The following is a 24,785-nucleotide window of genomic DNA, read 5'->3' on the forward strand; positions in this document are numbered from 1 at the left end:
CCAAGAAGCACCTGGTGGGTTTGAACTGCCAACCTTTTGGTTAGCAGCCGTAGCACTTAACCACTACGCCACCAGGGTTTCCCTGTGATGGGTTAGGTGCTACCAATTACTACTGATTACTATTTCTAGCAATTACTGGTTGGGTAAAGGAGCCCTAGTGGCACAGTAGTTAAGCACTTGGCTGCTCACCAAAAAAGGTCGACAGTTTGAACCTACCAGCCACTCCAGGGGAGAAAGATGTGGCAGTCAGCTTCCGTAAAGATTTACAGCCTTGGAAACCCCGGGGGTGGTTCTGTTCTGTCCTACAAGGTCACTATGAGTCAGAATTGACTCGACAGCAACGAGTTTAGTTTTGGTTTGGTGAATAGTTGGGTAGCCACAGACAAATCAACATCTCTCAGTCTGTCTCACAGACTGAAATATATTGGTGTTTCATCTAGTAATTTCTAAGGTTCTTTTAGGCCAGAAATTCTAAGATTCAATAAATGAATGAATGATCAATTAATTTTACTGTAGGTTTACAAAAACAGAGCCTTAACTTTGATGCCACAAATTCTCTTAAATTGTCGTTTGAATTAAAAAATGTGCCACATTGCTTGTCTCTGTTTTCTACACAATGAGCGGTGTATTTGAATATGAAAAGGCTTTTAGCTAACCTACTCCCACCATAGTAGGAGCCCTGGTAGCGAAGTGGTTAAGCACTCAGCTGCTAACCCAAAGATCCACAGCCGACAATGGGTTTTATGGGTTTCTCACCGTGGTGCTGAGGGCTGAGTAGGTGGTCACCTGGTTCTGAGAGTAGGACCACACCAGAGCCCAATGAGAGTTGACCACCTGGGGGCTGATGCTGACTAAGCCTCAGGAGGCCATGTGGTGAGGCCAATAAAATCCTTGGAAGACAGGCTCATGGGAGCTTGCTGGGTTGGAGAGTATGAACAGTCTGCTCTCGGGCGAAGGGTGTGCATGTCTAGGGAGGGATTACCCATTAAGCAAGGTACGAACGGGCTTATTTGTGCTTACTTACTGCTCTGTAATGTACAATTTCACCAGATTAGTAAGTAAACACAATTAAGCCCATGCATACCTTGCTTACTGGTTAATCCAAACCTGAGCATGTCCCCTGAGACATGGAAGCTCTGTGCTGAAGAGCTCCCCCTATCCTTGTCCCGGGGTGGTGATGTCAGCCAGGGGGATAAGAGATTGGAAATTCATCAGAAGGGACTGGCATTGGAAGCAGCAGAAACCCTGGGCCTGATAGAAGGCAGAGGGAGGAGAAACAGCAGTAGAGGCCAGGAGAAGCAGAAGTGGCAACTGAGAGGTCTGAGAGGAGTGGCTGAGAGCTGTAATGCCCCTAGGGCTGTGAGAGCACCAAAATCAATGGAGACCGTGAACAGGCCAGGCAGCTACTGAAACCTGCATTTGTAATGCACCCACAGAAGAGTGAGAGGAAAGGCCAGTGCAGATGAGAGTAACTTCTATGAGAAAACAGCCTACATGGAGGTGACATCAGAAGGTCATGTCAGTGGACAGGGAGGAAATGGCCTCACGAAACGGTCCAGGTATGGGATAAGGAGATAAGGTTGGGTAGGTTAGGTAGTGCCAGATACGCAGAGCTGTGAAAGAGCCTGATCCTAACAACTTTAATTCCATTATAGGATTTGCTTATTTAATGGGATGTGCTTTCCTGTGCCAGTCAAATGTTTCCTAATTATTATGAAAGCATTGAACAAAACCATCTAAGTGAGGATATTGTCTTGCCTAGGTAGCTTTAGTTTTGCGGTCCTTAATGGAAAGAAAGGGTAAGCCTTGCAAGTAGATGAATGTGCGGTCTCTCACACTTGCTCTTTAACATTCTTTTCTTCCTTCAATAAATCTGTGTCATTAATGACAACGTGTAAGTCAACCAGAGGAGAAACAGCCTATTGGATGACGGGCTTAAGTGAATCTTGCTTTATGCCCTAATGGTCAACATATGGGCCTCTGTCAGCCTGGAGTGGCAGGAATTTCCAAAGACATAGGCCTATCCACAGAGACAGAGTGAGCGCCCTTCCTCCAGGTCCCAGAGGTGTGGGTCTGGGAACTATTAGTGAAAGCCCTCTGTTCCTCCTCTGCTGTCAGGAAGATGCATGTCGGTGGAGACAGAAATGTTTTTACACTGGGAACCCTGACTCCATTATTAATTTTATAGCCCTGGGGATGGGATGCTCTCTTCTGAAAAGTTTCCTCAGCATTGCCCCACCAAAAGTGCATTATGTGGTCCCAAACGATATAAGCTAGAAACTCCACCTCTTCACCCTCCTTCTCCCCCTGCATCTGGGTGCTCTTGTGCAAGTCAGGGTACAGACAACACGTGTGGGGAGGGAAAAGGTATGTCTGTATGGAATAGCACCTTCTCAGCATAGACACCGCCTGCCTCACAGACCTCCCTGGACCTTTCAGGCACTAAGCTTAGGCAGGTAAGCTCACAACAGTTTGGTGGAAAGATGACAGGTGAGGGTGGGCCTGGCTGAGTCTGAGTCTGCAACACTGTGTATCTGGGGATTGAGAACTGTATCCAGGAAAGTCACACACTTGAACATACTTCACAAATAAAAACAAAGTCAGGGAAATGAGCTTTCAGTTTGTCACTTCTCACTTGAGTGAACTATGTAAATCAGAGGGCAAGAAGAGATAACTTATCCTAATAAAGCAATGCGAATGATGTTTTAAAGTAAACATGTTAAACGTTAAGCATCAAATATGTGTTTTTCCTTTAAAACTATCTATTTTGGGGTCTCTAATGATAAGGCCGTTACTCAGATATATTTTAAGAATTTCTTCGTTGGAGTAATTTCGACATGCTTTTATAGACACTGTGTGGTGCAGATATTTTCCCAGTAAAGATCAGTTTGATTTTTGGAAATGGCTCAGAGAATCTCAGCATTGAGTCTGGAGGGTTAGATGAGTGATCAGGGTGAGGAATTCCATTTTTAATGAGCTACACATTGATGACATCAGCTTTCCTGGATCAGAAGGTTTGCCTTAGAGAGGGCTTTTTCTAATATCCTCAGCAATGGAAAAATATCCCCCCCCAACAAAGTTACATGTGAGGACCTTTGTGAGAACTTCATTTGGTGAGTTAAGGGCAAAAGCAGGAAAGATACAAAAGCACTGACTGTATACAGTTACAGTGAACCTGCTTTGTGTTCTGGTAGAGCTCTGTGCTGTGAGGCAGAGCACCATAGTGGTCGAGAGCTTGAGCTTTGGAGTCAGATAAGTCTGGCTTCAAATCCTGGTCCTGCCACCAGCTACTTGTGTCATCTTGGGCAAGCTACGTAACCTCCTTGACCCTCTATGTCCTCATTTCTGAAATGGAGGTGATAATAGTACCTACCATATAGGTTTATGAGAATTCAGTGAGATAATGAATGTGAAATGCTTATCAGAGACATGCTACAACATGGATGAACCTTGAAAACATTGTGCTGAGTGAAATAAGTCAGACTCAAAAGGACAAATACTGTTCATTTCCACTTATGTCTAGACCAGGAAATGCATAGAGACAAAAGATTATCAGTGGTTACCAGGGAGCGGGGGAGGGAGGAATGGGGAGTTATTGCTTAAGGGGTATTGGATTTCTGTTTGGGGTGATAAAATTTTTTTTGGAAATGTATAGTGGTGATGGTTGCACAGCATGGTAAATGTGATGAAGTCACTGGATTGTACATTTAAGACTGGTTGTAACAGCAGATTTTTTGGCAATGTATATTATATCACATTTAAAAAATCCCTGTAAGTGCTTCATATATATTGGCTCCAATAATGAATGCAATGAAGAGAAAGAGTAAAAAGAAAGAAAGAAAAGAATAAGGGGGAGGGGAGAGTCAAGTTAAAAAAAAAAAAAAGTATAGATGGACTTCACTTATCTCCAGCTTTGACCATGTGAAAACTGGCTCTTATGGGATTATGCTGATAGGTGTAGCTGGATTTATTTCCCCAATGGTTCTTGTTGTGGCCCAAGCAGGGGTGAGTTACTTGTTAATCGATAAGTTGGGGTATTATTTGGAAAAATCTAAAAATGTATGTCCCAAATATTCAGATCTAAACATGTGGGCAGATCCCTTTCATTAAACACACACACACAAATATACACATATATAAATGCAGTTTTGATTCTGATCTTTTATTTTAAGAATAAAGGTGATGCACTCTGATATTTTGGAAAGGCTGATGGGAGATCTCTAAGACAATAGCTGCTATCTTAGTTCCTGTCTACTGTAATCCCTTGTAAGAGCGCAATGATAGCGCATTTTGTGAAGATTCTGTGCTCTGGAAATGCTCTTCTTCAGGGTTTCGATGAAATGGTTCTATGTTCTGCTAACATGACAGCAAGTGTCAAAACTTCCCCTCTGCCCTGCTACAGTCTATCATTAGATCTAATAGGACCCAAATCCCAAAGCAGGGCCAATGTGTAGACCATTGCTGGGCCGCCTCCTCTCTTCCCACTTCAGAGAGCACCCTTCCCCTCTAGACTGGCCATTCCTTGGGGCCCTGATGTCTCAGAGGAACCCATTACCAGCTGCAGGCTGCTGCGACCTTGCTGCTGCTCTCACATCAGTGGCTGTCACCCTGAGAAACCTTTTCTCAACTTCCTTCTTCTGGGCCTGCATTATGCCGTTTGGGCAACCAGTGCGGAGTGGCATGTTCAGATTAATTGTGTTTTCCAGCACTTTGTAACTGAACACTGAACTGCTGAGATATTTCATTGCCAGAATCTTTATTTCCTTTACTGAAACCATTTCTGAGTTAAGTCCTGGCCAATAGCCATTGCTTTGTCTGTTCCTCTCTAGAGTTCTGATGGTGTTGAGGTCATTTCACTGAGCAATTCATCTGTTCAGAGTCCAGTCCAGCTTTCTGTATCTGGGGGACAAAAACACTATGACCATTACTCAGGCCTGAGTTGGTCCATCAGCTCAGATCCTGGTAGGCTTCAAACCACTGGGAAAAGACCACCAAGCTAGATGCCAGTACAAAGATCCACATGAGACAGTCAGCTCCCTAGGGAACCCCCTACACTCCATAACCCCAGATGGGGGTAAATCCATTGCCATTGCCGTCAAGTTGATTCTGACTTGTAGCAACCCCAAAGGACAAAGTAGAACTGCCCATAGAGTTTCCAAGGAGTAGCTAGCAGTTTCGAACTGCTGGTCTTTTGGTTAACAGCCAAGCTCTTAACTACTGAGCCACCAGGGCTTCTCTACACCCCACAACCCAAAATGGGGATAAAGAGCTTTAATTAAATGGTTAATGTATTCACATTTTGATAAATTACATATTGGTGGAAGTGAAGAATGTTTATTGGTATGCATGGCTTATAAACAAAACACAGAAAGGTAAAAATGCAAAGTCACCTGGGGAGTGCCAGGTGAGAGCCATTTGCATACCTGCTTTGGGTCCAATTCACAAACATGGCTTAGTTACCTCATAGGTGCAAATTTCCTAATCTGTGTCTCCTCCTGCCCTTTCTCCTGAGTTCCAGAGGGTATTTTCAGCGAACACTTCTACCTAGATGACTCACAGTCGCAGCAAACTCAACATATTCAAAACTAAACTTATTGTCTTTTCTCAAAGCCTGCCCCTCTTCAGGTGTTTCCCACTTCAGAGAATGTCACCAGCATAAACCCAGTTGCTCAGGCCAGAAATCTGGGAGTCCTTCTTGATTTTTCTCATCCTCTCACCCATCCATCCAATCACCATACCCTGCCTGCCTCCCAAACTTCTCTCAAGTCCGTTTCCTCTCCCCATTTCCACGACCACTGTCTGAGTCCAGTCCTCCACCTTGTCTTGCCAGACTGCTGTAATGGTCTCCAGCTTGTCTCCTTGCCTTCACTCTGGCCCCACTTCAATCCTTAGTGATCCTTTAAACACAACTCAAATCATGTTATCCTTTTATGTAAAAGCCCTCAATAGCATCCCATTGTCATAAGGTTAAACTTTAAACCCTTTGACCTGTTACACGGGGCCTTTTACGGTGAGGCTTCTACCCACCTCTTCAGCCTCATTTCTTGCCATTCTCCCCTTTGAAGGCTACATTCCAGCCATGTCAAACACCTTTCTTCTCCTCAGATATTAGAGAGCTTTGCTTGTTTCCTAGCCTTTCACACGTCAGCCACCTCCTCCTCTTCCTTCTTCTTAACTAGTTACTGAAAATTTAAGTGCATGTATAACATGTTTTGGAGCCCTGGTGGCACAGTGGTTTAGAGCTCGCCTGCTAACCAAAAGGTCGGCAGTTCATATCCACAAGCTGCTCTTTGGAAACCCTATGGGGCAGTTCTACTCTGTCTTATGGGGTCACTGTGAGTTGGAATCAACTTGACAGCAGTGGGTTTCGTTGTTTTGGGTTTATCACATGTATACAGCTCAATGAATTTCCTCAAACAAAATGCACTGATGTAACCTGCACCCAGGTGAAGAACTTGAAGAGTACCAGTGTTCCAGAAGCCTCCCTCATCTCTTTTTTCACTACTCTCCAAAGAAATCACTACCCTGACTTCTAATAGCATTGATTGATTTCTCCCAATTTTGTACTTTGTGTAAATGGAAAGCTACAGAATTGTGTCAGACCTATTGCTGCATAACAAACTACCAACAAACTTCGTGGCCTAAAACAACCTTGAAGTCCCACCTTTGGCCTCATGACTCCTTGCAGCTGTGCTCTCTGTTGTCTGCTTCGTCACCAAGCTTCTTGAAAAAATTGCCTACATTCACTGTCCCCACATCCTCTCCCATCATTCTCCAATCTACTGCATCCATCCGTGACATTCCACTGAAACCGCTCTCATCAGGGTCAACAACTGCCTCCTTATTGTTGAACTAAATGAATATTTTTCTGTCTTTTCCTACTCAACGCTGTCTACCCACCTCCTAATTTAATGAGTCACGGAGTCCTAGTGGGAACCCTGGTTGTGCAGTGGTTAAGAGCTGGGGCTGCTAACCAAAAGGTCAGCAGTTCAAATCCACCAGCACTCCTTGGAAACCCTGTGGGGCAGTTCTACTCTTTCCTACAGGGTCGCTATGAGTAAAAATTTACTTGACGGCAGTGGGTTTTTGGTTTGGAGTCCTAGGGATTCTCCCTCTTTAACCTAGCATTCATTTGTCCCACTCTGTCTCCATTCACCATCTCTTGCCTGGGCTATCCCAATAGCTCTAGGCTTACCCTGCTACCCTAAGACGTTCTTCCAGATTTATCATTCCCATGTGTTTATGGGTCTGGTCATGTTTTTCTCTGATTAAAAATCTGGAGTGGCCTATCACCCACCATGGAATAAAATTCAAACCTGTAGCAGGGCATAAAAGACTTTAAAAATGTTGCCCTAACCTCCCTTTCCATGTTCGTTGCCTAACACGCACCCTGTGCCTCGCCACACTGAATCTGCATGGTCTTTTGTTAACTTACTCTCTGACTTCCTGCTGCGAAGTTCTCTTGCCACCCCATGCTTTTCACCCATTCCTCCCCTGAAAATCTTTTACTCTTCCTTTAAGTTTTATTTCAAATGTCATTTCCTCTGTGAAACCATACAAAGTTAGTGGCTCCTTTTCAATTCATGTTTGCTACTAATAATAACAATGCTGGAAAATACCATAATTGTAATATGCCTGGCTTGTTCCCTCTAGAACAGAAGGTCCTGGGGCCGTATCTTTGTTTTGTTGGTTGATACATCCCGAACTTCCAGGGCTGTGCCTAGCACTCAGTAAACCCTTGTCAAGTGGATGAATGAAGATTAACCTTTACTGAGCACTTATTCTGCCAGAATGGAGCCCTGTTGGTGCAGAGGTTAAAGCACTTGGCTGCCAACCAAAAGGTCAGTGGTTTGAACCCACCAGCTGCTCCACAGGAGAAAGATAAACACTATGGAGCAGCTCTACCCTGTCTTACATGGTCGGTATGAGTCGGAATCAAATAGATGGCAGAGGGGTTGGTTTATTCTGCCAGACACTCTGGTGCATTATCTCATTCCCTTCCACAACCCTATGAGGAAGGAACTCTTTTATCCCAATTTTGCACAGGAGGAAACCGAACCTTAGCAAGATTACATAACTTGCCTAAGGTCACACATGTGATACTTGGCATAGGTAGGATTTGAACCCTGATTTATTCATGCTATAAATAATCTCACTCTATGTCTTTGAGCTCTGTCCACCATGGTACTTTGCATGGTGCTTTCCAACTCTACTGGAGGTGACAGTAGGTCTTCAGCAAGTGAAACCATCACCCCAAAGTAGTGGAAATATGTTTACACATCTATTTCTTTATTACACTATGAGTTCCTGGGAATAGGAACTGGATCCCAAGTTACCTTTATTTGCCCCCCAAAACTCCAAGCAGAGAACACAGTGTCTTACACACATTTTTGTTCAATAAATGCTGTTGTTGTGTGCTGTCGAGTTGATTTTGACCTACAGGGACCCCATGTAACAGAGTAGAACTGCTCCATAGGGTTTCCTAGGCTGTACTTTTTACGGGAACAGATCACCAGGTCTTTTCTTACGCGGAGGCATTGGGTGGTTTTGAACCAATGGCCTTTCCATTAGCAGCTGAGCGCTTAACCATTGCGCCACCAGGGCTCTTTAATGAATGTTTCCTGGATGAAATAATGAGAGAGCTGTTAAGAGCAGCATCTGGCAATGAGTGCTTTTGAGGACTGTCCTGGTTGCCCTGAATCTGGGCCCAACTGCTGCCTCTTCTAACCTTTTGCTTCTTCAGCATGCTAGGCTCAGGGCCTTCCATGGCTGACCCACACACCACCCTGACCCCAGCCCTTTGCCATCCTTCCTGTCCCCATGAAATTCCCCTGCCTGCCTTCCTGCTGTCAGTGACCTGATCACGCAGAGCAAGCTTGGCCCCGCCCTCTTCTCTTCTTGACCCTATGTCTTGCTTGAACCTTGCTGCTTCCCTAGTCATTTGTCAGGCAGGGGCAGCATAACACTTCGATAGATAATTCTAACACAGTGAGGAGTGTAGTCAACTCAGGGAAAGCCACGAAGCACTGCAGCACTTACAAGGAGACAGAAACTTCTAGTTAAATGATGAACTAAAAATGAATTGTCACTGTTTTTATCCTGGAGAAGTTTCATTTTAAATGAAGAGTTTAGCATCTCTAGGTTTATCAGCTATTTAGGATCTTTGATTGCAAGTAGTAGAAACTGCAGCAATTTAAGCTAAAAGAGGGAATTTATTATAAAGGTATCGGATCTCTAGGAACCCAAAGGTTGGAATGCAGCCAGGTCTTGGGGGGAAACGAAAAGCAGAACTAGAAAACAGCACAGGTCCTGGGCAGCATCCTTTCATGTCTTATCTTCTCCCGGTACATCTGCTTTGTTCCTGCCTCTCTGCAGATGTCCTCTAGTCAGCAGACCTTATTATCATGGTGCATGGCTGCCAGTGGCTACAGGGTTTAATCATCAAGAGTCAGTCTTTGTCAAAATCATAAATTCCCAGGGAAATCTACCTGATTGGCCCAGCTTGAGTGAGGTGCCCACCCCTGTTCTAATCATCTGTAGCCAGTGGAGCAAGGTAATGTTGGACAACATGGCTGACAAGGGCCAATCTCTGTAGAGGAAGGAGTCATTGTAAGCTGAACAGGCTCCTCAAAAATGTCCACTACTCTTGATTCTGTTTTGTGATAATGTTCTTGTAAAAGAATTCTGGGTGCTTCCCCAGGAACAGACGAAAATAAGAGGCTTCCTATCTTTTGAGATTCTTTTTCAGAAACAAATACACACATACGGATTGCCATTTAGCAAACATCACCCTGATTAACCAAGAAGACATTCCATTGGTGATTGCTAACTAGACATGTTTTCGATGCTGGTTTTGTTCAATGAAGGCCTAGAATCCTGGCTCCCACCAGGTGCCTCACATACATCTCTATGGCCCACTAGTGTGTAGCGGGGAAGAGAGATAATTATCTGGTGAACCAGGCTGGGCTGTTCTCCCTCCTCAAGGTCTCATAAGAATGATGCCCACTCCTCTCCTTTAGTGACCAGAGTTCTACTCTTCCCCTAATAAGCCAGTGTAACTAGGTCTGAGAAAACAGAATTCCCTCCTTTCAAGGGTTCCACACCCTGACAGAGAGGCAACTTTTGCCACTGCTTCCTAACATGGTTTCAGGTAGGGAGAGAGGGAACCAGAATAGATTCTTCTTTCATTCTAATCTGGCCCTGTCCATTTAGTGTGTCCGATCCTGGATCTGTGAATCCAGGGCTGGATCAGAACAACCTGAAGAGTTTATCCAACTGAACAGTGAGAGAGCTGGACTCAGGCTGACAAGGTGAACCCAGAGCTTCATGTCCATCCTCCCTGGACTTGGCCTCTCAATGCCACTGATCTCACTGTGGCTGGCAGAGGCTGGCACACACCGCATAGCTCCATGGAATGGGGCTTACAGCTCTGGGCTGTGGTGAGAGGGGCCAGGGCCCTGTCTGGAGGATGGACCTCGTGGCTCTTCTCCTCCCCAGGCATGTTGTATCTGCCCAGACCTTCTCAATGACACCTCCTTGGCTTGCTTGTCTTCCAGGCTCCCCGGGTACAGCAGGTCGAGTGTGCAACCTGACTTCCCGAGGCATGGACAGCTGCGAAGTCATGTGCTGCGGGAGAGGCTACGACACCTCTCGCATCACCCGGATGACCAAGTGCGAGTGTAAGTTCCACTGGTGCTGCGCCGTGCGCTGTCAGGACTGCCTGGAGGCTCTGGATGTGCACACGTGCAAGGCCCCCAAGAGCGCCGACTGGGCAGCTCCTACATGACCCAGCAGATATCACCATCTGCCCTTCCTCCTGCCAGGATGCCATTGGATCTGCAAGGACGCAAGACCTTTGGGTTCCCCCCTGGGGAATATTTCCTAAGGCATGTGGCCTTTTCCTCAACAGAAGCCCCTTCTCCCTTCTTGGGAACCCAAAATCTAGGGCCACATACTACACATAAGGCATACCCTATTCTATCTATCTTCCAGCATTCTGGGGTCACACCTTTTCCTGGTGAATTCTCTTTGGAAAAAGCATGACAGGTTTTTAGAGGGGAAGGATGGTAGGCCCAGATTACTGTCTCCACCCACCTAAACTTCTCTTTCAAGAGCAGCTGGCCGGGAGGGGGGAAGAAGCCTGTCTCAAAGGAACTTTCTCTGTGTCTTCCAACAAATTCTCACAGTTAAGAAATTTCATACTTTTCCCTGGGGAGTGAAATAAAGAAATCAGAATCAACTCCCACTGAATTAACGTTAATTCTTGAAAAAATCGAGCAAGGCTTTTGTCTGATCAAGCGAATTCCACAGCCACCACCCCCGAGGGTTAATGGGTAATTGCCTGGAGCAGGATGTCTTTCAATAAACTTTAGGTTTAAAGTGCATATTGTTCAAGGCATTTATTGCCATATTAAAATCTGATGTAACAAGGTGGGAATGTATGTCTCTTGGTACAGTAGCATTTTGAGTCTTTGCAATGGCAAAACCCTTGGAAAATGATTGCTTTGAATTATTGTCCCCTCAACATAAAGAACTTGTAGGAAATGAGACTTCCTCCCCGCCTGGATCTGATATGAATTAAAAAGAGGACTGAGGAGCTGGCAGTATTCTGTAACTATTGGGTAGATATATAGAGGAAGATAAATTAGTGAGTGGAATATCAGAAAATGTGTCTGTTCGGCTAAGGAAAAAAAGAGGGGGGTAAAATTCCTGTTTGGTGTTAGGCATGTGACCCATGGAATTTTGTAACTGAAACAGCTCTGAGAATGAAAACTTCAGGATGACGAGAACAGGGATCTAAAATGCTGACAGAGAGGTTTCCGGAGCTAAGTCATGCCTGGGACAGACTTTACCATAAGCAGATGGCTAAGAGAAGTTGGCCACGTATGCTGATGAGCATCAGCTATTAGCCATCATCCTTCAAGCACGTTTAAAGACCTGTCACATTTAATTGTGTTCATTTGACGCTTACAAGACGATATGATACAGTAGCCTAAAGCAAATGACACACAGTCTTACTTAGAAAGTTGGCAACCCCAGTGTATTATATTGCAAACATCTTCACTTGGAGACTGTATTTAAGGGACCCGGCTATAATTGTGGGAACATCATTATGCAGATAGTGGTTGCCTTCTGCCATGAGCCAAAAGATGACATCCAGGGAAAATGGAGGGACTGTCTGCCCTGTTTTTTATTTTAAAAGGTGAAATGTACAAAGCTACTTCTCATCACCTTCTACAATTAAGGTCTCGTTCTAAATATGCTCTCGGCACAGAGCTACATCGGTTAACAGTATGTTTCATTATATGCATCTGGTGTTGGATTATTGATTCTTGCCCATTCTTTAACACTTTAGCTTTTAGTTTCTCTATCCTTGGTTTGCAGTACGTCCTTTAGACTGAAGCTCTTGGGAAACATCCTACTGGGGTACTCCGTCATGATTGATACTTGCCTCCTCCCGTTGCCATTGAGTGGATCCTGACTCATACCAACCCTGTAGGACAGAGTCAGGATCAATTTCCAAATGGGAGGATGAGAGAGACTTTCATGAGAGTTCCAAAGCCTCATAAATCCATGGATGTATTTAGAACTGGAAAGGATCTTTGAGGACATATCAGTTCCCCTCAGTTTGTATCTGGGGAAACTGGGGCCAAGAGAAGTGCAGGGATTTATAAAACTATCAGCCATTAGGCCAAGGCTCCATCACAAACAGGACCACGCTCTAGAAGTATTTAAGAAACTTAAGAACTTTATCTATTAAATGAAACTTCTTTCTCTCAGATTAACCCAACAGATAACAAATAATTTTAGCATCCAGTGGGGATGTTCATTGTTTGTTTTATTCCTGGGGTGTTTAGATCTGACTTTCTTTTTGTGGTGAAGTGCATCCCTCCTGATAAGGCGCAAGGGGACAAGCCATATCCAGGTAGACTGCATGAATTTTCCTCATCTATAAGGGTGACTATGGGGACCATCTCAAGTGGTAGTGGGTCCTGAAGGTCATAGAAAGAGAGTGAAACATTTTTATCTGCTTTTACTTCTGAAGGACGTAATCTCCATTATTTGACAAATGTTAAAAATACAGGTGAAGATAATTTCCAGCTCATTCTCTTTAGGGCTTGATTGTTGTTGTTGTTAGTTGCCATTTAGTAGATTCCAACTCGTGGTGACCCCATGTATACAGAGTAGAACTTCTCTATAGGGTTTTCAAGGCTGTGACCCTTTAGAAGCAGATCACCAGACCTTCATTCCGAGGCATCTCTGAGTGGGTTCAAACTGACAACCTTTTGGCTAGTAGTCAAGCGCGTAACCATTTGTGTCACCCAGGGACTCCTGAGTGCATGGTAGAAGGTACTGTTGTTTTCCATGGAAGTGCTTGCTCTTGGCTGAAATGGCATTCCATGCCATTGGTATTCCAAGATTCTGATATCTGAAGCGTCTAAGGGGCTGTATGGCACAAATTACCCACAACAAAATCATGGGAAAATCCATTCAGGTCAAACCCCCTTACAAATTCTCTTCCAGTAAAAATCTTATTATAAATGGAAGCCTCCTAGGCCCAAGATGATGATTGTCTAAAGTATCTGAAAGAGTTCCAACACAACAAGAGATCTTGACCAGTTCCCTGGAGTTTATACAATAAAGATATAATCTGCACGTGACTCTGAGACTTGGCATGTGAGCTCTCTCTTCAGTGGATTTTCCTCCCCTGACGAGTTTGTGATGCTGACTGTGTTCTCTGAGCATGCCGGTCAAGGAGTATTTCAGTGACGGCATCCCAGACCGTCCCCCATGGTCTGAAAGAGTCAATGGCCTACCTAAGAGATCAGTTTACCCCTCGAATGTCTTCAGCTCAGACACAAAAGCCTCCAGTGCCATGACCATACTCAGCTCCAACTCTGTGCCCCTCAGGAATGGGGGCCCGGACATGTTATTGAACCACAGAGGCTCAAAAAGAAGTGAGAGAAACGTGGGACACCCCAGAACCATTATCTGCTTTCTCTTATACGAGTGTCACCAGATTGCAATAAACACCTGAAACGAAGGATCCACCAAATGGCAGCGTAGTCTGATTGGGGCCAGATGACGGGAGGATGGATGAGAGGAAAGAGAGGGGTAGCTGTTACCAGATACTGACCGCTCTTGGAGATGGTAGGGAGTGGCTTTCTCAGCTCTGATGGTAACTCCCCGCCCTTCCTCCAGCCTTTGCTGCCTCTTCGTTGCCCAGCACCTACTGCCTCACCACTGTGAGGCCCCAGGGCTCAGGGCCCCAGGCCACTGCTCATATCTGCCATATTCCACCTGTAGCTCTGCTCGAGGCTGCCAACAGTCATTTCAACAGGTGTTTTGAAATTGCCAAAACGATATTTTATTATTCACTCTTACATTCAAATTATTACAAAGCTTGAAAAAAAGATCAAGTATATCTTTCAAAAAGTGGCTTTAAAGTCAGATAATCCAGTTTCACAATGGCCTTTCTGGGCCATATCCATTTATTAAGGAACCTCCTAAGGAGCCCTGGTGGCGCAACAGTTGAACACTTGGCTGCTAACCTAAAGATTGGCGGGTCGACCCCCCAGCCACTCGGTGGGGTAAAGACCTGGTGGTCTGCTTCCCACAGCCTAGAAACCCCTATGAGGTAGTTCTACTCTGTCACACGGTGTCACTATGAGTTGAAATCGACGGCACCTAACAACAAGATCAACAAGGAATCTCGTATGGACTCAGTGAGACCTGAATCAGGGCTGTCCTGAAGCAACTGGCCTGACTGAATGTGTGCCAGGCCTGCCAGCATTTTCAGGCAGGATATTGTTATTTCTTCCACTTATTGAAGGCTGGCCGGTGGCAGTGTCACTCAGCTGATGAGCATTCATCTACCCTCTTGCCCACTCTCAAAATAAAAGCTCAGAGAGGAGTCCAGTGGACCAGAACCATGCTTTTGTATCTACTTAGTGTATTTCAACCTGGGTTTTCTGATGTCTAAGTGCAAGAATGGTCCTCTTAATAGTCTTTGCCAATCCAAAACCTGGTAAATGCTTCTGGCAGGTCTGTGCTGAGCTTCTAAAAAGCAACCCGCGGGGGTGAGCTGAGAGCTGAGGCATACTTATTTTGACCCTCTCCTTCCCTGGGCAGAGAAAATTTTCATTCATCCGTGAGATTGTTTTTTATATTTTTCTGCAGATCAACAAGGTGACAGGTGGTTTGCAAAGCCCAGCATGGTGATTATTTTTCTAAATCATACTTGTTCCAGCTCTAGTTTTTTTTTTCTTTCTTTTTCCTGATACTTACATGGATTCCTGTTTAACCAAACCTCTCACTTCCACCAGCTAATAAAAGTGTCACGCAGATTGTTACAAAGAACTATTGTTATTTACAAGTCTGCATTTTCTGTGAAATCAAAACATAATAAAGTGAATTTTCAGTGTTAACTTTGTTATTTTAAACTTCTAATACTCTTGCCAAACCCTCTGGTGAAAAGAAATCCCTGCAGGACCACACTTCAGACAGCTTAAGAGGCATCTTTCAAGTTTGTGAAGATTTTCAGGGAAGGCAATTGACTTACGTTGCTGATAATGATTCTGTGAGTTAATAGGTAAGACTATGTTCCGGACTGCAAAATTATTCCAGCTTTTCAGTCTGTTTCCCTATGGTTACCATCTAAGTGCTTGCCCGCTCCTACTCTGTGCCAGAATGCTTTGCCCAAAAACCGATTGCCATCAAATCGATTTTGATTCATAGTAACCCTATAGGACAGAATAGAATGGCCCCATAGCGTTTCCAACTGTAATCTTTAGGAAGCAGACTGCCACATCTTTCTCCCACGGAGCAGCTGGTGGGTTTGAACTGCCGCTCTTTTGGTTAGCAGCCGAGTGCTTTAATCCACTGCACCATCAGGGCTCCTTGAGTGCTTTGGTAGTGTTTGTAAATTTAGCGTCTCTCTACAGCAGCTAGATCTGCCACCGTTGACTTCTCTGGGTTATTGTTTTCCATAGAAGTGCTTGCTCTTGGCTGAAGTGGCATTTTCTCAGCTTGATTAGAAACATACAAACCCCCTTGCCTCTTTACAGAGATTTGTGTATCCTGTTTGTTCTACCTATCTACAAGCAGTGAAAGCTTGGGAAATGGAAATCAACTCTCCCCATTTTCTCATCCCTAATAAGTTGTGTTTTAGGGGTGACCTAAAAAAGCAAGGCACTGACTGCACTTCAAGCACAAAGATGGCCCCGTACCCGGCTGCTTGCTGTCCCTCTAGGATTTCATCATTCTTTCCAGAAACTCCCACACCTACTTGGATGATCTGAAAAAACAATGGCGAGTCACGTGTCTGTATGTGTTTTCCAAAGGACAATTCCCCAACGTATTTTTGCCCAGAAATTATCAATGAAAATTTTTGTATCATTCAGACCTTTGGGCTTCTCAGTTTTGACATTCTTGACATTTTGGATCAGATAATTCTTTATATGTGTGTGGGGAGGTGGGGTGGGAGGCTGTCCTGTGCACTGTAGGATGTTTAGCAGCATCCCTGGCATCCCACTAGATGCCAGCAGCACCCCACCACCCCTGTTGTGACAACAAAAATGTCTCTAAACCAAAACCAAACCTGTTACCTTTGAGATGATTCTGACTCACGGCAACCCCATGTGTTTCAGAATAGAACTGCACTCCGTAGGCTTTTCATGGCTATGACCTTTCAGATGCAGATCACCAGGTCTTTATCCCGAGGAGTTGATGGGTGTGTTTGAACCACCAAGTTTTTGGTTAACAGCCGAGTGCTTAACCATTTTGCCACCAGGGCTCCTTTAGGATCTCCAGAGAGGAGGATGATAATAAAGATGAGCTGTGCAAAATGGAGAAAGTCTGAGTTTCAAGGGAAGAAAGTGAGACTTTCTGGCAGTGGCTTTACCCAAAGACTTTTAAGACCAGGATGGGTGTCGTTTACAGGTCTTTTGATGTACTTTGTTCACTGAAACTCCCCCAGCCCCACTGCCAGTTGCCCCTACCTCAGGTAACCACAGCCTTGTGTGGGGGATGTTTTATCAAAGTGAAGGATCAATGTGGTGTCCAACAAGGGCCAACCAAAAAAAAAAAACACCAGTTGCTGTCAAGTGAATTCTGACTCATGATGACCCTATGTGTTGAAAAGTAGAACTGCACTCTATGCAGTTTTCAAGACTATGATCTTTCAGAAATAGATCACCAGGCCTTTTCTCTGAGGTTCCTCTGGGTCAGTGTGAACTACCAACACTTCAGTTGGTAGTTGAGTGCTTAACTGCATCACCCAAGACTCCACCCCTGGGCCAACAAAGGGTGGGAGAGGGACAGCACCTGCTGGGGGTAAGATGAGGTAGAGTGTAGACTGAAACAAGTCAGGGGTGATAGGCAAGACAAAAAGGTATTATTATGCTCTCAGCTGACTAGAGAACTTGGGGCAGATGACAACTGGCTTCCAGAAGGAATCAGAAAGCTGTCTTCTTTTACTTGACAATTTTTCATGGGCCAGACTGACCTTATAGTTTATGCTGCCCAAAGAAGTCCAGATCAGATGAGAACTGCTGGGACGAACAAATAGCTCTTCATGTGTTCCTTTATGCTATTATCCACTTCAAGATAATAGCATGATTAAACTCTGATCAACACGATCAATGTAACATTTAGACTACTTTTGGACTCTTAACTTGATGTTGTAATTTCCGAGTAGTGACTGACCCTGTGAAAGCCCCTGTAATTGAATCACTGGCCCTGGGTTTCCCCAGGCCGTCCACCCACCCCTATTTTAATAGCATCACAGGCTTTCCTAAGTTCCACAAATGAGAGGCATCACATTACTGCCCATAAACCCAATTCAAATAATTAAATGACGAAGATACATCCAGTATCCTCTCAGCTGGATTGCTCACACTGGTTACTTCAGCAGAGGCTGGGGAACTTTGTGAACCCATCTGTGAATGTTTAGGGGCTTCATATTACAGGTGGAGGTTGCACACCAGCCGAACAACTAGTAGGAAATACAGAAAACTGGAAATCTCCACAAGTCTACCAGCCCACATAAACATTGGCATCTGCCCCTTGGTCATTTTTCTCCAATAGTAATGAAGATTTCATGAAAGCCTTGAACTCCGAGTCATCATTTTGGATTCATACTTAAGACAAATGCTCCCAGCCCAAGAGTACGACTAGGAGAAGGGAGGATGGGTTTAATTTGCCTACATATTGCTGTAACTATAAACAGTGCCTTATCTTCCCAGTAACTCTCGTGAAATAATAAGCACTTGAGTTTTTTTAAAGTATTTACACCAGCCCTTGGAGATTTTGTTAGAATCATGATTCACACATGAGAAATTTTCCTCTCCTACAGGGCTTAGTAACTGGAGTAAGAATTAGTAGACTATGTCTATACAGTCAACTGAATTTGAATGCTTCTTCTGGCTATTAACCATTCATTCACTGGCTATTTTATTTTTTCCAAATTGAATGTTTAGGGCAAGATGGTCCCTCTGGCTTGTATATTGTAGACAGATAATTAAACAGTTTCTGAGTTTTGTGTTGTCCTGTTATCTGGATATGGGGCTTCAACAGAGCTGTGAGGTGACAGGAAACTTCCAGAATCCTGAGGGCAAGGATTCCTGTCATATTTGGAAAGAACCTGACACATAATTTATTGCAGCCTCTACATTTATTGATGAGAAAACAGAAGAAACTTCATGGTTCGGACTGCAATGTGAGCAAGACACTGACTCATCTTCCAGGAAAAATACTTATTCATTCAACAGGAGATGCTCAGTAAAGACTTGGTGAATGAATAAGTGTGGCCCTAAGGACTAAATCAATCATGCATGTGAAAATGCTTTGCAAAGGAAAAGTATGAGTATTAGGTGTTAGCTCTTCCAGAAGGCTCTGAGCAAGGGCATGTCTGTTTTAGTTACTGTTGCGTTTCCAGACATGCCCTTGCGCAGAGCCACACTTAGATACAGATAGGATTATCCCCGTTTTTGAGACAAGGCAAGTTTTAGAGAGATTGAGTAATTTCCCCAAGGTATAAAATGCCCCTGCCCCCGCAAAAATCCAAACATGTTGCTGTCAAGACAATTCTAACTCATAGCAAGCCTATAGGACAGAGTAGAATTACCCCATAGGGCTTCCAAGGCCGTAATATTTATGGGAGCATACTGCCATAGCTTTCTCCCGTGAAGTGGCTGGTAGGTTCAAACCATCAACCTTTTGGTTAGCAACCTAGTGCTTAACCACTGAGCCACCAGGGCTTATAAGAGGCTTATAAGCTCATAAGAGGCAGAGGCTGGATGAAATCTTTGTCTTTTAACACCCACTCCAGTGTCTTTTCTAGTATACCAAAGCTCCCTCTGATTAAAACTCAGTGAGAAATATTCCGTCCAATGGGCTACTAAAAATGACCTAGTTGGTTCAGTGACCATATTTTCCAAACAAAAATGAAGATTGCAAGGATTTTTATGATTTCTGATTTCATTTATATGAAATCCAGACAGCAAATCATATGTAGAGACGCACAGAACTGTACAAAAATGTGACTTTTAATTATACATTTAACAAAGCACCTTTATTTTTAAAAAAAAAAAAAAAAACTAGTGCCATCGAGTCGTTTCCGACTCTTGGCGAAAATACCCCCTAAAATCAACAATAAGTCGAACAGTTGACTTTTCAATAGAAACAATGTAAGCCAGACAATAAAACAATATTTTTAAAGTTGTTGTTAGGTGCCGTCCAGTTGGTTCCAACTCATAGCGACCCTATGTCCAACAGAACAAAACACTGCCTGGTCTTGCGCCATCCTCACAATCGTTATGCTTGAGCCCATTGTTGCAGCCACTGTGTCAGTCCATCTCACTGAGAGTCTTCCTATTTTTCAGTGACCCTCCACCAAGCATGATGTCCTTCTCCAGGGACTTGTCCCTCCTTATAACATGTCCGAAGTATGTGAGATGTAGCCTCACCATCCTTACTTCTAAGGAGCATTCTGGTTGTACTTCTTCCAACACAGATTTGTTTGTTCTTTTGGCAATTCATGGTATATTCAGTATACAGGTGGCATAGGTTCCAGCATCACAGCAACACACAAGACCCCACAGTACAATAAACTTATAGACGTGTCGGGAAACATGAAGTATGGTTGGTCTTATCTATCATAAAGCAAACTGGGAAGTTTTATCTAATGTTAGATAATTAGGTAGAGTTTCTAAGTAGATTTCCTACTTTCTGATCTAAATATAGTCCAGGAAGGCCGGAGTAATACAGGTTCCTGGCACTGACCTCCAGTTGATCTCCAGTTGACCCTAGCTTAGTCCAACCTATGGCTGAAATTGTTTCTGATAATGCCAAATAAGTAAACAGAAAGTCTCTTCTTTAGAAAGTAAGGGATCTGAGGATAAGTTCTTACGTAAATATCTGAGGGGTATAGGAGAGCAAAAGAGAGAATTTTTGTCTAAATGGAATCTTAAAAGATGGATCAGGGGAGAGGGTGGAGAATTTTTATTACAACCATTCTAAAAGTGTGTGGCTTTACACTCATGTTTATTAATAATGGGGGAAAAAAAACCCAGCTGTCCCCGGATATGCATTTTACTTTGTGAGAAAGCTGCTAAGAAATGTGAGTTCATGGAGAAGGTGGAACTTGAAATAAATAAGCAAATAAAATCTAGGCAATTTAATCCTGCCTAGAATGTGATTCATCCTTTTGGAGCAATGAATAGTGTGAGATGATGTCCAAAAGCAATTTTTCTATTTCTTGGACATATGAGCATTTTTCCTTATACCAGCTATAGCAGAATCAGATCATTTGGTAGATAGGTTATATTGACACCCATGTGGGGGAAAAATGCACCCCCAAATGTCATTTTCCTTTCATAGTCTTTAAGTGGGGCTTAAAATTCTTACCCTTAGTACTTCTGTCTGGGGGTTAAGACCCTATTGTCTGAAATTTTATTTTAAAATGGATGTAAGTCGAGTTTATTCCTTAATTCAACAATTATTTATTTAACAAGTATCTGGCCCAACTTACCACCTGCCAAATATTTTTTCCCAGTGTTGAGGGAATGGCATTGAATAAAATAAATTAAATTAATTAGACTTCTATTGGTAATATGGCAGAGTGTCCAAAAAAGAAGCCTCCTGCTTCGAAACAGCTAGAAATTCTGAGTAAGATGAAAAAAAAAAAGCATCTTTTGAAATGTGTTAAGTGAACTCCCCCTACTCCCACCTTCAAATACAGGAAAGATCCAAGGATCAAAAATTAACAAGAGACTGAAAACCCAAGTTTTGATGCCCCAGTGGAGGTTTATTAATATTCTTATATAGAAGTTTAGGTGTTAAAGGCCATGTAGGCCTTCTTGAAGAGGGGAATTAGAATTAAGACATATCACATTCCTTCCACATAAAGTCAAAATCTTCAAAGGACTATACACTCAATAACGGAAAAATCTTTCAGCAGCACAGGAAATCAACAAGGAACCAGTTTGTTGTGACATGGGATTGAAATAGTAAAAAATGTGTCTTCTGACCATTTACAGTTACCAACCTCTCCTCACCTTAGTTTGGTGTTAGAATTTACCCAGCTTGTATGCTCTAGGAATTGCGTAGCCAAGAAATTTAACCTAAGGACAAAAGCAGTCCCAAACTGAGGTGCCTAGCAGATGTAAGAGCACAGCTTCTTTGAGAGTCATATTCTCAACCAAACTTCAGAGGATTCTAACAGTTAAAGCTTCACCTAACCTGCGTTCACAATCCAAAATTACAAAACAGGCCACAAAATAAGCCACCATGATCAAGAGTCACAGAAACAACAAAACACACAATTAGACTTCCCAAAATTTCAATAAATAGAATTATTACACATAGAACAAAAAACAACTGTTGAGGAATGATAAAAGAAAATCCAAAATGAATAATAAACATGAATGAGGTACATGATACTTAAAGGAAAAAAAATTAAGCATATTTGAAAAAGAGCTAAAAAGAAAATCTAGAAATTAAATATAAAACAACTGATATCAAAAGTTCAGTGATTTTCTACCTCTGGACATTAGAAACATTGTTAAAGTCTTTCCTCCTGTTGCCATCATGTCCAACTCAGAGTTTCCCAAAAAACCCAAACAGCTCCAGGAGCTCTTTATCAGAGGTTTGAGCATTGAAACAACCAATGAGAATCTGAGGAGCCATTTTGAGCAATGGAGAATGCTCACAGACTGTGTGGTAATAGGTGATCCAAGCACCAGGCACTCAAGAGGCTTTTGAGTTTGCCACATACGTCATTGTGGAGAAAGTGGATGCAGTCATGAATGTGAGGCCACACAAAGTAAATGGAAGAGGTGTAGAACCAAAGAGGGCAGTCTCAAGAGATCTCAAAGACCAGTTGCTCACTAACTTGTGAAAAAGATCTTTGTTGGTAGCACTAAGGAAGACACTGAAGACCATCAGGTAACAGGTTATTTTGAGCAGTATAGGAAGATTGAAGTGACTGAAATCATTGCTGATTGAGGCAGTGACAGATTTTGCTTTCATAACTTTTGGTGACCATGACTCTTTGGTTAGGATTGTCATTCAGAAATACCATACTATGAAGTAAGGAGTGTCTTATCTAAGCATGGGATGATGGCCAGTGATTCATCCCAGTCAAAGTGGTACTAAAAACTTAGGTAATAGTTGTGGAGGTGATTTTGGTGGGAATGACAATTTCAGTCACGGAGGGAACTTCAGCAGTCTTGGTGGCTGTGATGGTGGTGGTAGATATGGTGGCAGTGGGATGGCTATAATGGATTTGGTAATAAGAGAAGAAATTTTGGAGTAGGTAGAAGCTACAACGACTTTGGCAATTACAATGATTAATTTTCAAATTCAGGACTAAGGAAGGAAGGAAACTTTGGAGACAGAAACTGTGGTTCTTAGGATGGTGGAGGCCAATACTTTGCCAAACCACAAAACCAAGGTGAATATGGAGGTTCCAGTAGCAGCACTAGCTACACAAGTGGCATAAGGTTTTATGAAACAAAGCTTAGCTGGAGAGCCAGAGAAGTAACAGGAAAGCTACAGGTTACAACAGATTTGTGAACTCAGCCAAGAACAGTGGTAGGGCCTAGCTGCTACCAAGAAGACATGTTTTAGACAATGCTCCTTATGGGCAAAAAACAATGTCTGTATTTGCAGCTAACCGTATGACAGTTATTTTAGTTTTCTGTTCTGTAGAAAGTGCAAAGCATCCCAACAAACAGTTTTGATGTAGTTTTTTTTTTTCCTTTTTGCATCCATGTTGTTGGTTGCTAAATATGATAGTCTGATCATGAGGCTGAATAAATGTATCTTAAAAAAAAAAAAAAACCTCCATGAAGGTGGTGAACAGAGAAATAGATATAGCTAAAGAGCGAGTTAATGAAGTGGAAGATAAAGCTAAAGGAATTATCCAGAATACTGCCCGAGATATAAAGAAATAGAAAATATTAAATAGGTTAAGAGCCATGGGGGATAGGATGAGTAGGTCCATCACAGGTCTTATAATAAGAGTTCCAGAAAGAAAGGAGAGAGAAGATGGGAAAGATGAGAATTTTCTAGAATGGGTGAAAGATATAAACTGTCAGATTCAAGAAACTTAAATTCCAAGCAGGAGAAGTAAAATAAATCCACACCAAACACGTTGCAAAGAAAGATGGGAGTAAAAAAAAAAAAAGATATCAAAAGCTACTAGAGAGAAAATAAAAATTGCCTACAAAAGAACAATAATCAGACTAAATAATCACATACTTCTTAAAGGTAATGATGCAGACCAGAAGGCACTGGAATACTATTTTCAAAACCCTGAAAGAAAATAACTGTCAGTCTATAATTTTATACTGAGATGAACTAGCATTAAAGAACAAGTAAAAAATAAAGACATTTTCAGACAACAAAGTCTATGAAGAGCAGACCTTTTCTATAGAAATTTCAGGAAAAAGGAAATATATTCCAAAAGAAAGGACTGAGATGCAAGGAGTGATGAGAAAAGAAATTTGTAAACATACACTTAAATTTAAACTGTAATGAGTATACAAAAATAACTGTAGTAATTAGTAATTTCTGTTAGCACAAAACAAGATTAACTAAAGTACTGGCAACAATTTTGGGATGGGAGTTGAGTGATCAAATTTAAGCATTTTAAGTTTCTTATATTGTTTTAGAAGGAGAAGAGAAATAATGATAAACTTTAGACTTTTTTTTTTTAGACATAATTATATATACATGTTAAAATTTTAATGATAACCATTTAAACAACAACAAAAATGCATAATTTCCTATCTGGTAGAGGAATAATTTTTAAACTCTTCAATCAATCCAAAAGAAGGAGAATAGATTTGTAGGTATAGATGTGGGGAAGGCTTAGACTGGAGGTAAGGAAACTTGTTAAGATTCTATTGCTCATAATAACAATAAAAATACTTAGGAATATACAATAATAACTGTGCAGAACTAGAAGAAAAAAGCTATAAAACTTAATAGAAATGAGGTGTTTTGAATAAACAGAGAGACTACCATAAAAAGACCTAACATTGTCAACTAAAATGTCAACTATAAAGCTATAATTCTAATAAAATTCCAAAAAAATTAAGCATAGCAATATAAGAATTATTGAAGAATAAAAAAAAAATTTTTTTAATTTTAAATTCCCAAAATATTTTGAAAAAGAATTAGAATGGGACTTTTCCTATCAGATATCAATATTTATATTAAAATGACAATAATTAAAATTGTGTGGTACTACTGCAAGAATAAACAGATACATCAAGGGA

The 24,785-nt window shown here is 42.4% G+C and overlaps 1 protein-coding gene and 1 pseudogene across 1 annotated transcript in view; both read left to right on the forward strand.

Annotated features, from left to right (window-relative positions):
* The window catches only part of WNT2 (Wnt family member 2), a 55,264-nt gene extending 43,736 nt beyond the window's left edge, over positions 1–11,528 (forward strand). Inside the window, exon 5 of the mRNA XM_049894290.1 lies at positions 10,557–11,528. Within this exon, the coding sequence (XP_049750247.1) occupies positions 10,557–10,786 (230 nt within the window). The 3' untranslated portion in view covers positions 10,787–11,528. The remainder of the gene's footprint in view (positions 1–10,556) is intronic.
* A 10,561-nt stretch (positions 11,529–22,089) lies between these two features.
* On the forward strand, positions 22,090–23,076 carry LOC126081561 (heterogeneous nuclear ribonucleoprotein A1-like; annotated as a pseudogene).
* The last annotated feature ends 1,709 nt before the right edge of the window (positions 23,077–24,785 follow it).

The sequence above is a fragment of the Elephas maximus genome, chromosome 8 (genome assembly GCF_024166365.1).
Source record: "Elephas maximus indicus isolate mEleMax1 chromosome 8, mEleMax1 primary haplotype, whole genome shotgun sequence".
Classification (NCBI taxonomy): domain Eukaryota; kingdom Metazoa; phylum Chordata; class Mammalia; order Proboscidea; family Elephantidae; genus Elephas; species Elephas maximus.